Source organism: Electrona antarctica, assembly GCF_951216825.1.
Source record: "Electrona antarctica genome assembly, chromosome: 8".
Taxonomy (NCBI): Eukaryota; Metazoa; Chordata; class Actinopteri; order Myctophiformes; family Myctophidae; genus Electrona; species Electrona antarctica.
In genome coordinates, this window is record NC_136789.1 from 15,943,435 (window position 1) to 15,959,125 (window position 15,691).

Here is a 15,691-nt window from a genome sequence, read left to right on the forward strand (position 1 = left end):
TGAATGTACTGTGCTGTACAAAATGGTTGCATTTGTACACTCACAGTTTGAAATTAGTTAAAAAGTTTGAGAACAAGTGGTCAACATGCATGCATGTGGCTCGCTGCATACCTTGCGTGTGACCATAGTACGCTGGCACTCGGCTGTTTCACGGAGTAGCTTCTGCGTCTCACTGTCCTCCTCCTCATCATGATGACAATCTCTCTCCAGCTGCTGGAACTCTAGCACATCACTTTCCTAGGGATTAACACATACGGACGCACGCACGCACGCACGCACGCAAGCACACACGCACGCATGCACACACATACTCACAGTCTTAATTATAACAACAACAACAACAACTTAAAATTGTATAATGCCTTTAACGAGACCATTACTTTATGTCCAAAGGACATTTTACATTGAAAGAAACTACAGAAAGTACAAGTACAGTAGACAAAACAAAACTAGCATCCTTGAATGACTGATTTCAGGGATGATTTAGAGAGAGAGACAGATTTTTTTCTCATTCTTGCACGTTTATACCTGCGACTTGTCCACGAGGTTTGTCTTCTCGCTGCCGCCGATCTTCTCCTGGAGCCTCTCTAAGAGCTCTTTGTCCCTCTGCAACTGGGCCGTCTCGGCTTCCTGTTCCCCGTCCAACAGAGCGCACTCCACCTCCATCTGCAACGCAGAGCGCCCACACAATGAGAAACACTGTCCCCACATGCACATCTGGGGAGATGCATGCCTTTGGCTCGGCTGCGGTCGACTCAACAAAAGACTCGAAATGCAACAAACATACCATCAGATAAACACCAGGGAGACGCAGTACTACGTTCGCTGTCAGGCAGAAACCTTGCATGTCCAGATTTCATACTTTTAATGTGTTTTCCTACAATCTAGTGTCACCAATGGTCTCGAAAGTATCGAAAATAGCCGATCTACAAGCTCACAACGCATCTACATTGTGAGCTTGTAGATGCTACCTTTGTTATTTTTGTTCTATTTTCAATGTGGTTAAGTGTGACTGTGAGTTACATAAATATTGAACAATATTGAAATATTGGACTAAAGTGACAACTACATTGAATCTGGAACACAGGTTCTGTTTTCCAGTGCCTGAACAATTATGGTTTTGGACATGCAAGGTTTCCGCCCGATAGCGACTAAAGACAGTTCTCAGGATCATATTCACAGGAAAGTGCGCAGCTTTAGATGATTGAGGCATGCTTCAATCCACAATGCTTCTGAACCCATCGAACTGCAGGAAGACAAATGACACCAGCCGCCTGAAACCAATCACTTGTGTTTATATTGGCATACAGCACAGCCCAAACATTCCCAAACATTTACATGCCAAGGACCCCCAAATAGCCTCGCCTGTTTTTTGAGGCACATCGAGTAGGCCAGCAGTGGAGGACCATAGAACCCGGGGAACATAGAACCCAGGGACTATAGAACCCGGAGAACATAGCTGTGTTTCTACAGTATATTGGCATCAGTAAAGTACCTCTCTGATGGACTCCTCCATCTGGTTGTCCAAGTCTTTGGCCTTCTGCTCCAACTCGTCCATGTTGTTCAGAACTTGAATCCTCTCCTCCTCTATGTGGGTCACTTCCTGTTTCAGCTGCATGCTCTCTAGGACCTGCCAGAGACATCATGCATCCACCGTTACGTTTGTAGAGAAAAAACAAACACAGCATTTTCATAAACCACTTAAGAGCTCCTAAATTAGTGAAAATTATATGATATTTTTTCTTTCATTTTAAAGATTTTGTAAAATGTTGGACATTTGCCCAAAATAGGACACTAGTGGTTTAGCATGAAGTCCACACACTGGGTCATGCTCCAAAAGTGCTATGAGATATGAACTGTGATGAATGTGGCAGTAGCTTTTGTCACGTAATTTTACCCAAGGGTGTGAACAAGTGGATGCTACTGATGGATTCATTTTTCTAACATTCAACTTTGTAAAAGTCAATGCTCCATGAAGGGAACTGCACCACACAACAATAGCTCGTAAAAAATACAATATATATAATATATAATAATATATACATGATTTCAATTATTATTATTCTTGTAGCCTATTTGTGCATCTGGTGTCAATACGCGAGCTGTATTATGAAAAGGATTTCTTGACAGTTTAAACAGAAAGTTGGTAAGACTCGAGTCCTTGTAAACTGTGACAAACTGTCCCTTTCTGGACAATAATCAGTTCTTTCCATGCATTTGATATGCTATTAAACCATTTTCCCAGCCACTGCACACCATCCTTTGCCAAGGTGGACTAGAGCCACAGCTGCGTTTTTAATTCACTGGAACCTGGCTCGCTGACAACGAGGGCAGGATTCCATTCCACTTTGTGAAATGGAAATATTTTTTCAGTGTGCTTTAACTGCCACCACAGTTCTTGAACACCCACATACTTTATCTCAGTGGCTCTCCAACATTCTAATTTCAAGGACCCCCAGTTTGATATGCATTAGGCCACAGACCCCCATTTTCATCTCTGGGACCCCCAATCTATAAACTCTACTAGAGTGTACAAATGGAACATTCCATGTACAGGTAGTACACTCTCTGAGTTACAGACCCTTAACTCCTCAAGGACCCCTGAGGGTCCCAGGACCCCGATTTGAGAACCACTGCTTTATTTCATCTATTGCTGATACTACAATACAAATACATTCATATCACTCGTAGGTATTTAATTTACCGGTAAGACGAAACAGATCCTAAAGCATCAGGTTTTCCTGTCTGCAGCCACCGCCTCAGGGATTTATGGGTAATTTCCAATGCAATATTGCTTGCTTTGCAACCCTTTAGTTTATAATAGCCCTTTCTCAAAGTATTGTTTTGTACGATATTTTAAGTAGGTCTACACAGATATTTCTAAGTACTGAACAAATACATGATGTACTTACTTAGGTGTATTGACCAAATGCAAAGTGCAATATGTAAAATGTAGCTGTATTCACATTGTGTAATTATTAGACCATTAGAGAGTGGTGTATTCACAATCATTTTCAGTTGGTTGAATTGTAATGCTGCATTTAAAATACAGGATATAGGCCTACATTGGTAGTGCAACTGTCACATTCTGGTGAGGCGAGGACCCAAAAGCAGGACAGCCAGGCGGTGTAGTGTTTTAATATATGTGAACAGAACACATAATACAAACTCAAGCTAACATGAACTGACACCAAACAATGGCCGTTTCTCAATACCCAAACTTTGGAAGTTCAGACTTGCATCCTTGGGAGTTCAGAGTTCGCCTCGGGAGTAGATACTTCCGAGTACGGTGGTTCTGCTGTGATGCGGTGAAAACTAAAACATTCTGGGTAATTTCCAGCGAAAAGTGTCTGCTGCGATGTATCCTCGGTAAAGTGGGCGCATCAAGTTCACATCCGGGTATTTGGTCTATACTTGGCCAAATGGGAACTTGAGAATTGGAATAGTACTTGGTCTGCGACTGATGACATCACGAGTTCGCAAGGATGTAAGTACAGACAGTTCGGGTTTTGAGAAATAGCCTACAACATGACAAGGACTGACTGGGGAAACAAAGAACAATATTCTGCACCAATAAAGTGATGCAATGTTTGTTCTGAATCAACCTGTATGAATGAGGCATCATATGTATGAACTGTTTTTATCCAATAATATCAAACTGGGGAACAGATCAGATATACACAAGTGGAATGATTACACTTGAGATACAGCTGGGAGAGAGAACCAAGAAAACTAGACCAGGTATCAATACATAGAAATACCTAGTCCTAGACTACAACGAAAGACACAAAAGTCTGTGACTGTAGCAGCAACTGGGAAAATAGTTACCTGAGAAGCTCTTTCATGCATGTCTTGAGTACAATTCCTGTGTTGGCATGAAATGTAAATCATGGCCAATAACGACCCTTTAAAACTCACATAAAAGTTGATACGGCCGCCTGTGTCGGAGTACACTGAATTAAAGGCATTGTAAAGCTAGGGCTTACTGAATGCACCCTGCTCCACCATACGTAGGTAATGTAGCTCTGGAAATGCAGGAAAGTGAATAGAAGGTCCTGGATGATTCATAAATATACTATTATTATATCCTCCATACAATAGCTTCAGTGTAAAGAGCAAAACATCTGGAAAAAATAGATGCCTTTGTAATTGTGCTCACATACAGCCATCTCTCCCCATTCACGCACACACATATGCACACACACATTCTCTCTATCCCCCTGTGGTGCACGCACCCACCCACAGCATACACTGAACAATTATTTACTTGTACGAACACGCACGCACGCACGCACGCACGCACGCACGCACGCACGCACGCACGCACGCATAACTACTATAACTACTCTACCATACACACAAGAACTATAGATCATACATTGTTGCTGTCGGGCAGAAACCTTGTATCTCCATATTTCAACTTTCATTGCTTTTTTGTTAATGAATGCCCTACAATGTCACACAAAGGTAGCAAAAATAGCCGATCTACAACTCACAACATGTCACATTGCAATGCGTTGAGAGACCTTGTAGATCTCTGCCATTCTTCTATTTTGGATTTGTTTTTAAAGTGAAAGTTAAATAAGTGTTCCATTTTCTGAAAAGTAAGTTTTGAACATACAAGGTTTCTACCCGACAGCGACGACATGCACAAGATGTGTGTCCACCCGCACACACACCCGCACACACACCCACACACACACCACACACACACACACACACACACACACACACACACACACACACACACACACACACACACACACACACACACACACACACACACACACACACACACACACACACACACACACACCCACACACATATACACTCACTCACAAACGTATTCTACTGGGGATAAAGTCATTTCCTGCCCCCCCCTCCTCCTCCTTGAAGAGACTGCGGGGCTGATGGCTACAGCCAAACTGTTCCAAGGAGAGCTTCTATCATTAAAACCAGACACACCGCTAGTGCGTCGACTCGTTACCGATCCGGAGTGGAAAAAAATGGCGCCGAGGGGGCTTTGCGCTGTAACTCTGTGGTGACTGAGATAGTAAAAGTGTGTGTGTGTGTCCTGTAGTAAACGTGTGGACTATAGCTTAGCAAAATACATGCAACAGGAATTCCTCAAGAGGCCCTGCACTGTTTATAAATCCTCTCACAGGCCCCAAGAGTGGGAACCTACTGTATATGTTTGTGTGTCTATGTTTCCGTGCTGCTCACACATAATGCAAACATACTGTACACTGTAGATGTATTGTATACTGTACCCTAATGCAGGGGTTTTCAACGTTTTTGGCTGGGGCCCCACGGAAATGCTTTGGCCATGTCTTGCAACCACCGCCAGCCCCCCCCTAACCTGACTCCGCCCGATGGGGCAGCAGAGAGTACACTGGGTTCCCCCCTCCTGCTCCCATCTGGGAACTCTCAGGCAGACTTGATGCCCGGCCACAAAACGGCCTGGCCAATCAGCAGCAGCTATCCCCCCTCCCCCCCAATAAAAAATGACAAATAGAGAAAATACATAATTCTTTTAATAATCTGGGGACACCAACATCATTTGGCGACCCCTGAGGGGTCACAACCCCCAGGTTAAGAACCCCTGCCCTAATGGATGATTTTATACTTGTGTTGTGTGCCGGTGTCACGTACTGAAACTATCCCATCTACAAACTCATGCGTCTGGGAACGTTTTTTGCCAGGTGAAGCCTGGCCTATTTTTGCCTGGGTTGGCTTAGTCTGGACCTAGTCATGATTGGCCTCCCAGAGTCTGAACCCATACTCTGAAACGCCTCCTAAGCCCTGAAAGGCCGCAACGCGGAAGTGTTAACCCAGACTCTGCAACGCCCTATGGCAATGCCACAACAGTGGCTAATGTTATGAGCTAACTTTGCGGGATATTGTATTTTTTAACAGTTATTTGTGTACATCCACGCAGAACGGCAATATTCTGCACCAATAAAGTGATGCAATGTTTGTTCTGAATCAACCTGTATGAATGAGGCATCATCTGTATGAACTGTTTTCATCCAATAATATCAAAACATCTCACATCATTTTCATTTGTTGGTGTGTAAATGAAAAGGACTTTAAGTCAGTTTTTTTACACAATCACGGATCTATGGGCAGTCCCCATTCCGGATAGCAAAAACAACTGATATATACTGTACAAGCTCAGTAAAAGTCGTGATGTGGCGTGTTGTGATCTGCGATTAAGAAAATAAAAAAATAAAATAACTACACAGTATATATTTGAACATTTGCGAAACTTTTTGCCTATAATGAGTTAAAAAGTGATAAAAATGCCATTTCCGGAGTTTTTACAGTGTATGCCTCTCAGTGTGTTTACTGTGTGTGTGTGCGTGCGTGTGAGCAGAGTTTACGCGTGTGTCATGGCGTGCCTGGCAGCATTGATGAACTCCACATTCCTATCCATATTTGGACTATAGTATACGGGGGAGTCTTACTTTGGCTCTGTGCTGAGCGGAAGGCGAGGGAGCAGCGCTGCTGTTCAGGCTGACTGCAGGTGAGCGCGACCTGCAGGCCTCCCTGTAGACGCTGGGCTGGAGCAGGCCGCTGCCCGGACGCTCCTCGGCCAGCCGGTAGTCCCTGCCGTTGCTGCCGCCGCTGCCCGGCGCCTTGGCCTCCAAGCAGCCGTCCTTTGGAGAGTCGGAGCACGACACGGAGTCCTCCTCGTCGTCCGAGACCTGCAGCAGTGCATGGTGTAAAGCAGTGCTTCCCAACCTTTTTCATGTCAAGGTCCATTATATTCAGCATTTGACCACCATTTGATGACATTTAGCCTCTCTGACCCAACACTAAAGAATGTTTTGTTGTCGTTGGATTTTGTCCACAATTCTTTCCAAATGGATGTTGGTATAGCATAGGAGAGACAACATATAACAATACTTCTACACTTCAAGTAGGCAAATATTGTACCTTTAGTCCACTGCATTTATTTGAAAACTTTAGTTACTAGTTACTTTGTGGATTTTTATTTAAAAGAAAACATGCACTACAGTATGTCTACTTCAGCCCTATATACATTTCAGCCATTTGAAAATAGCCGATATATAAGCGTGCGCATTGTGAGCATTGTGAGATTTTCAAAAGTGAAACATTTGAAAACTTGTGAAATGGGACATTCTGTGCAATGAGTAGGCTACTTTCTACTTTTGGTAAGCTACTTAAAGCACATTTTGATACCAATACGTCTGTACTTTTACTCAAGTACATTGAATTCCAGATGTTTACTTGTAACCGAGTAGGCCTACTTCTACATTGCAGTATTGATACTTTTACTTAAAGGTATATTCAGTGATTTCACTTAATTCAAATATCATTTATTATTTCTTATTTTTTGGATAATCCTCCCTACTATAAAGTGTGCTGACCATATAAGGAGTTCCTCCCTATCCCCAGTGAGCCCCTGGGGTCCTTTGGGTGGCAAAGCCTTCATCCAATCAGGATGAGAGGGGCCTTCCTCCAATCATGATCGAGTGGGGCGGGCCTTGGTGCACATGCTGTTGGTCTGTTGTACTTCCCCCACTGTAGAGCGTGTGCATGTGCACATCTTGTTACCGGGTGGACCGGGTATTTTTCCAAATCACCCAAATCACTGAATGCTCCTTTAAGTAAAAAGTTGTCTTATCTTCAATTCAAGAAGGTTCTAAAATCACTTCTCTCAACCACCAAATACTTCCCTTACGGCTTACAGTCTGCCAATTTAACCTGTTTTGTGACTTTGATTTTATTGTGATTGCTGTTTTCTTGTTATTTTGTCCATATATATATTTTGTTTATATGATATGTGTTTTAATTGTGGTAGATCTGCATATTCAATGTTGATGTAGTTTTTGTCCTGTGAATGTACAGATGTTCTTGGAGAATGCCACTTCTTACGCCCCTGGAGGGTTATTGGGCAATCTCCTTCATGTTTTATTGACTTTGTGTAACATTATATAATATTTTGTAAGTGAAAAACAAACAAACATGCAAGTACTTTTTTCCGACCACTGACCTGCAGCTTCTCCAGCTCCTTGTTGATCTTCTGCAGGTCAGACATGGAGGAGCCCACCGCTTCTCTCGTCACCTGGCCCAGCTCCGTACACAGGCTCAGGATTGTCTCCAGACGCTGGCACTCCTGATAGACACGGAGAGGCAGCTATAGCGGAGATGTGTGTGACACAATAGGGTGACACTTTTGACTTTGAGTGTGTGTGTGTGTGTGTGTGTGTGTGTGTGTGTGTGTGTGTGTGTGTGTGTGTGTGTGTGTGTGTGTGTGTGTGTGTGTGTGTGTGTGTGTGTGTGTGTGTGCGTGCGCGCACATTATCCAAACTACACCATATAACAGTACCCGTCGGCGTTCCAGCCAGCAATCCTGCAGGTCTCATAGGGGTAATAAAACCCTTTTTTTCTTGGGATCATCAAAATCTTTATATTAGAGGTCCTATGGATGCCAAAAACCAAACTAGAGAAAAGAATCAGGAGGGTGCACGTGTCATGGACCCTTCCTAGGGCCTCTACTAATTCTGATTACTATAGTACTAACTTTTATGTAAGCTAAAATGAGCTTCAGACCACCATTAAATTAACCTGGTTGAATATACGAATAAACCATATTTACATTGTTGTTGCTATAGGTGACGCTGGTGTAAGTGGTACTATAATAGACACCAAGCCATGCAGTTGTAGACAAATAATGCACTCACTCATTCCCTCACTCCCTCACTCACTCACTCACTCACTCACTCACTCACTCACTCACTCACTCACTCACTCACTCACTCACTCACTCAGATCACCTTTGGATTCTTGTAAGATCATCCCTCACATAAAACACGACAACAAACTCACCAGTCTTTGCACTTTTTGCTCCTTGAGCCGCTCGTCCCGTTGGTGCAGGTGGTAGTCTCTGAGCTCCTCCTTGCCGTTCAGCGAGGTGATGCTGCCCACCCTCTGGCCGGGCCCGAGCCCACCCTTCCCGAAGGACAGCCTCCTCTCTCCCAGCCCCAGGTCCAAGCAGGTGGAGGAGCCCCTCAGCCCCTCGCTGCAGCCGTCCCTCCACCCCTCCTCCTCGCAGCCCAGCGAGCTCAGCGAGGACATGCTGGCCCTGCGGGTGGCGGTGTCACAATTATTACACAATCGTCTTATGGCAAATGGTAAATGGTAAATGGTGCATTTATATAGCGCCTTTATCCAAGGCGCTTTACATAGATTGTGCATTACATTCACCCATTCACACACACATTCATACACCGATTGCTGTGGAAGCCATGCAAGGTACCAACCAGCACATCAGGAGCAATTTGGGGTTCAGTGTCTTGCCCAATGACACTTCGACATGTAGACAGGAGGAGCCGGGATTCGAACCGCCGACCCATGGATCATTGGACGACCTGCTCTACCTCTTGAGCCACAGTCGCCCATCGGCAATTATTTTGTAATAATCGTCATAATCGTGTCCATGTTGAAACATTTTCCTACATAAAAAGCAGATCTACAACTTCGTGGCACGCTGTAAGCTTGAAGATCAGCTGTTTTTGAGTGGTGCAACCACTCCAAGGAACAGCAATGTCCCTATGGGACTATGGGACTATGTCCCGATGTTTAGAGTACCAGTAGGGGCAAAAGTGGCGCTGTTGTGCCAGAAACAGAGAGAGAGAGAGATAGTGTTGCACTGTTGCCTGCTAATTACAGAGAGAGAGAGAGAGAGAGAGAGGCAGGGGGAGAGGGGAGAGGGGAGTTGCACCACTCAGTTCACACGTGTGTGATTTTTTTATAAAAAGTATAAATACATTTAAAAAAATGCCATCATTAGGCATCAGTATGTCCATACACGGATAAATGTGTCCGTGGCAAAGACTTGGTCTTGTCCGTGTCAACTTGTCTTTTTTACGTACATTATAAGACCGACTTAATGAATGTCAAGACGTCTTCAGAATATGTATGACACTTACTAACTGCGACACTATATGGCACACTAGGAGTCCAACTAATACTAGTGGTTCTCAAATGTTTTATTTGCAAGGATCGGCCCCTTAACTCTGAGAGTTGTAATTGCAATTGTACAAGTGTACATTTGAACACTCTCAGAGTTACAGATCTTATGGTCATTCGGTGCTAGCTCTTTATGTGTTTCTGTTAATATTATTGTCTACTTATTTTGTATGTCCATGACAAAAATGGAATTATATTACCCCCTACCTGCGGGACGATGCGCCAGGAACGCTGGCCGTCACCGTCACATCTGGCGGCTGCTCCAGAGACAACAGGCTGCGCCGCGACACAGCCACCGACGCAGTCGTCCCCTCTCCTCTGTGGGGACCACCTGTCGTCGCCTGGCGGGCGGGTACCGGGAGCAGCGAGAGCGGAGGGGCCTCCGATCGGTTCAGGCGGGGCAGGGAGCGGCTGTGGGTGCTCAGGCCGTTGAGGGAGCCCGTGGAGTACTTTCTCTGCCTGTGGTCCCCCGTGCGACCCTGAGAGTACACCCTGCGTCCCATGCGGGGGCTGGAGGGCATGCTGGCCGCGCCGCTTTTGACCCGGGGCGAGCGCGGCACAGGCGGGTCGCCGTAGGAGGAGAGCAGAGAAGAGCCTCCGTCCGCTAGATTGGCGGAGAGCAGCAGGCTGTCTTGCGATCGGTGGCGAGGCGTGGCGTGGTGCCGGAGTAAACAGTTGGGGCTGAGGGGCCGCTCCCCCTGCCGAGGCGAGGGGGGCACGCTGCTGCTGGCGAAGTAGGAGGTCCTGGACGAGGTGGGAGGAGGGCGCCCGGCAGGCGAAGGCACGCTGAGGTAGTTGCGGCTGTATTCGGCCGCCCTGAGGCTGGCCTCCAGCGCGCTCTTCCTGCGCTGGAGCGTCTCCATCAGCTCCTGGAGCTCCGCCTTGGAGCGGGAGCCCCTCAGCACTGATCCTCCGTTGCTGTGTTCAATCTTCACACAGTCTGGAGAAAACAGGGTTACATTATAGTCTTTAAACTTTTTAAAGCAATGATGGACTTTGATATAGCCATGGATTGTATAGCTACGCGGGTGGGCAGGACTAGATAGTAGATAATCATCTTTACTAAGTAGAATCTGCCAATACTAGGATCTTTTTTTCTTTTCTTTTCTATTATTTTTTATTAATTTATATTTATTTTTAATTATATAGGCCTATTAGCATAATCTGTTTTCTGTCCCACCCGAGATTGGAACCTGTGTCCTGCATCGTAGACATCTACCATGTGATCTTGAGGCAGTACTACTTCAAATCTTGAAGTGGCGGTGCGCCACATGCAAAACCCTGTTATGGGAAAGCTACCTTGCTTAATAAGCACCAGTTAAGCTGAGAGGAGCAGACGCGTGTGCTGACTAAGATGGGAAAAACCAGAAAAGAATGCAGTCTGGTACAGTTCTGAGTCCAATGCAAACATTGGGCCAGTGGCTAAAAGTGTCTTCTAAAAATGGAAAAATGCTGGTGGGTCCGCCAAGACAAAACAGAGTGCTATCAAACAAACTTGCAGATTCCGACCCCATATTGTGAGGATAGCGATGTCACTCCTGTCATGAGTCCTGGACTTATCTCAGACACAGTTTACCTGTGGCTGTGCTGTGTGCTGTAATTAGATATTACCGTCGACATCAGGGAACCTCCTAGCCTAGACAGATGAAGCAGGGACCCAAACTATATTGTATACATTTTTTGTTGCAGATTAAACTTTTTCATGGATTTCATAGATAGATTAGCTTCATACACGACTACTTTTCTGTTAATATGTGTACATATTGTGTATGTTCAGACAACGAACCTTTCAAATCCTCAATATTTAGTCAACTTGACTGTTGGCTCTGTAGTTGGTCTGCTCTTTTCCCTCTGCCTCAACTTTCCAAAAATAGTGTGAAGCGTTGTGAATTTGTAGATGTGCTATTTTTGGCTAACGTTCCCCATCACACAACGATTTGGCAGACCCCCTGACCCTGTAGTAACTCTGAGGACCACCTAGGGGTCAGGAACCCCCTGTTGAAGACCCCATGGTCTGCATATAAAAAAGCCTGAGTGGAAGTGGTGGACAAAGCCGTTCAGTCAGACACGTGAACATTTTAGAATTGTATTTTCAGTTTTCACATTGTCCGACCAGGATTCAGGAATGGTTTGATAATTAGATTGTTATGTGACCATTATTTCCAATGTCTTTAACATGCTGTCATATTCCAGACACATATTACTTTACTTTGGTTCACTACACATTAAAGTGACCCATGTTGGATATGAAATGCATTTTCCAGTCTGGTGACAGGCAGTATCTTCAAAATGAATGAAAACAATAGACTTAAAAAAAAGATCTAACATGTGACTCCAGACTTCCTTTTAGAAGCATGATTATCCTGAAACAACAGCTGTTTTACAGCTGTTTTTTCCTCAAAGGCAAAATAGGCCAGGTGGTGGTGGGGAAGGTCACTTCCAAGAGCTTTTGACTATAACCTGATGAGCAGTCCATGTGTGTTCCATATTCTGTGATTCTTAACCACTTCAACCCCAGCATCCCTATTCTAGGGGAGGGGGCATTTGTCAAGCATAGCAGATCTACAAGCTCACGATGTGTTGGGTTGCGAGGCGTCCTGATGGTCCTGGGCTTGTAGATTAGCTATTTTTGAGGAGATTATTTGTAGTGTAGATCGAAAAAAGTACAGTGCAACTCAGGTCCGTTTTTACTAAGTATAGACTATAGACTAGAGGGCCTCAGTGAATGGTCAGGTCAAAGGTAGCGGGGAAACAGCGACTGGTCATTGAATTCATCCTATACCTGAACCATAGCCCAAAGTGAATGCATCCTATACCTGAACCATAGCCCAAAGTGAATTCATCCTACCTGAACCATAGCCCAAAGTGAATGCATCCTATACCTGAACCATAGCCCAAAGTTAATTCATCCTATACCTGAACCATAGCCCAAAGTGAATGCATCCTATACCTGAACCATAGCCCAAAGTGAATGCATCATACCTGAACCATAGCCCAAAGTGAATGCATCCTATACCTGAACCATAGCCCAAAGTGAATGCATCCTATACCTGAACCATAGCCCAAAGTGAATGCATCATACCTGAACCATAGCCCAAAGTGAATGCATCCTACCTGAACCATAGCCCAAAGTGAATGCATCCTATACTTGAACCATAGCCCAAAGTGAATTCATCCTATACCTGAACCATAGCCCAAAGTGAATGCATCCTATACCTGAACCATAGCCCAAAGTGAATGCATCCTACCTGAACCATAGCCCAAAGTGAATGCATCCTATACCTGAACCATAGCCCATGCATCCTATACCTGAACCATAGCCCAAAGTGAATTCATCCTATACCTGAACCATAGCCCAAAGTGAATGCATCCTACCTGAACCATAGCCCAACGTGAATGCATCCTACCTGAACCATAGCCCAACGTGAATGCATCCTACCTGAACCATAGCCCAAAGTGAATGCATCCTACCTGAACCATAGCCCAAAGTGAATGCATCCTACCTGAACCATAGCCCAAAGTGAATGCATCATACCTGAACCATAGCCCAAAGTGAATGCATCCTATACCTGAACCATAGCCCAAAGTGAATGCATCATACCTGAACCATAGCCCAAAGTGAATGCATCCTACCTGAACCATAGCCCAAAGTGAATGCATCCTATACCTGAACCATAGCCCAAAGTGAATGCATCATACCTGAACCATAGCCCAAAGTGAATGCATCCTACCTGAACCATAGCCCAAAGTGAATGCATCCTATACCTGAACCATAGCCCAAAGTGAATTCATCCTATACCTGAACCATAGCCCAAAGTGAATGCATCCTACCTGAACCATAGCCCAAAGTGAATGCATCCTATACCTGAACCATAGCCCATGCATCCTATACCTGAACCATAGCCCAAAGTGAATTCATCCTATACCTGAACCATAGCCCATGCATCCTATACCTGAACCATAGCCCAAAGTGAATTCATCCTATACCTGAACCATAGCCCAAAGTGAATGCATCCTACCTGAACCATAGCCCAACGTGAATGCATCCTACCTGAACCATAGCCCAACGTGAATGCATCCTACCTGAACCATAGCCCAAAGTGAATGCATCCTACCTGAACCATAGCCCAAAGTGAATGCATCCTACCTGAACCATAGCCCAAAGTGAATGCATCATACCTGAACCATAGCCCAAAGTGAATGCATCCTATACCTGAACCATAGCCCAAAGTGAATGCATCATACCTGAACCATAGCCCAAAGTGAATGCATCCTACCTGAACCATAGCCCAAAGTGAATGCATCCTATACCTGAACCATAGCCCAAAGTGAATGCATCATACCTGAACCATAGCCCAAAGTGAATGCATCCTACCTGAACCATAGCCCAAAGTGAATGCATCCTATACCTGAACCATAGCCCATGCATCCTATACCTGAACCATAGCCCAAAGTGAATGCATCCTATACCTGAACCATAGCCCATGCATCCTATACCTGAACCATAGCCCAAAGTGAATTCATCCTATACCTGAACCATAGCCCAAAGTGAATGCATCCTACCTGAACCATAGCCCAACGTGAATGCATCCTACCTGAACCATAGCCCAACGTGAATGCATCCTACCTGAACCATAGCCCAAAGTGAATGCATCCTACCTGAACCTGAACAATATAGCCCAAAGTGAATGCATCCTACCTGAACCATAGCCCAAAGTGGCGATGGGACTCTTCTGGGGAAACATGCTCCTCGGCTGACTGGCCTCCTTCAGTATTACTTTGGTTTTGGTTTACCAGAAGGAAAGGACACAGGGAGAAATCTGTAGAAAGAAATACACATACAATCAATGCCGGAATAGCGGCATGCAACATTTAAGTACATTGTGGTGTGCTACTAAAAAATAAATAAAATAAATAAACTACTCTGTTAGAAGTTCTGGCAGTCAAATCAATGACTCTGAACCACAAAAGCATCCTTGCATGCACGCACGCACGCACGCACGCACGCACGCACGCACGCACGCACGCACGTACGCACGCACGCACACACACACACACACACACACACACACACACACACACACACACACACACACACACACACACACACACACACACACACAGCACCACTCAGTTCAGACAGGTCAGATTTTTTATCTTCTTTTGATATTGTTATTGTCGTCACCCTGTTTAGGAGACTGACTGACTGCAATGTTTTCACAGCTGTATTCTAATGTCTGCCTTTTTACCAGTGGCACTGGTCTAGGGCCTCATTCACACGTACCAAACACCAATCAAGCAATGTTTTTTTGGGCCACCACAATGCTTTTTCAATGGGAGTCACATGGTTTGATCAAACATTTGTGTTTGATTGCTGATTGCTGGTGGTGTTCTGCCCCTCCCTCCTCATCAAACAAAAATGTTTGGTCAAACCATGTGACTCCCAGGAAAAGCATTGTGGTGGCCCAAAAAAACTAAAAAACTACCAAACATTTGCTTGATTGGTGTTTGATACATGTGAACTAGGCCTATGAATACCCATGATTTCAGTGTGTGACACAGCCGTTTACTGATCAAGCTCAACATAACAATTCTCCCGTGTTTTATCTTCCACTTTCGATTTCTTTCTCGCTTAAATTACATTTTAGCAAAGTAGCAATAAGGAGGAACCCAGGAGGCACAAACAGGCAG

General features: G+C 44.8%; 1 protein-coding gene across 2 annotated transcripts in view; it reads right to left on the reverse strand.

The window, feature by feature from the left end:
- Positions 1–15,691, reverse strand: part of phldb2a (pleckstrin homology-like domain, family B, member 2a) — a 28,946-nt gene that overhangs the window by 9,355 nt on the left and 3,900 nt on the right. For both annotated transcript variants that reach the window (XM_079508247.1, XM_079508248.1), the window contains exons 2-9: positions 14,700–14,820; positions 10,208–10,940; positions 8,858–9,113; positions 8,022–8,144; positions 6,469–6,708; positions 1,496–1,630; positions 529–666; positions 112–237 (exon numbers count right to left, since the gene is read on the reverse strand). In XM_079508247.1, the coding sequence (XP_079364373.1) occupies positions 112–237; positions 529–666; positions 1,496–1,630; positions 6,469–6,708; positions 8,022–8,144; positions 8,858–9,113; positions 10,208–10,940; positions 14,700–14,745 (1,797 nt within the window). In that variant the 5' untranslated portion in view covers positions 14,746–14,820. The remainder of the gene's footprint in view (positions 1–111; positions 238–528; positions 667–1,495; positions 1,631–6,468; positions 6,709–8,021; positions 8,145–8,857; positions 9,114–10,207; positions 10,941–14,699; positions 14,821–15,691) is intronic.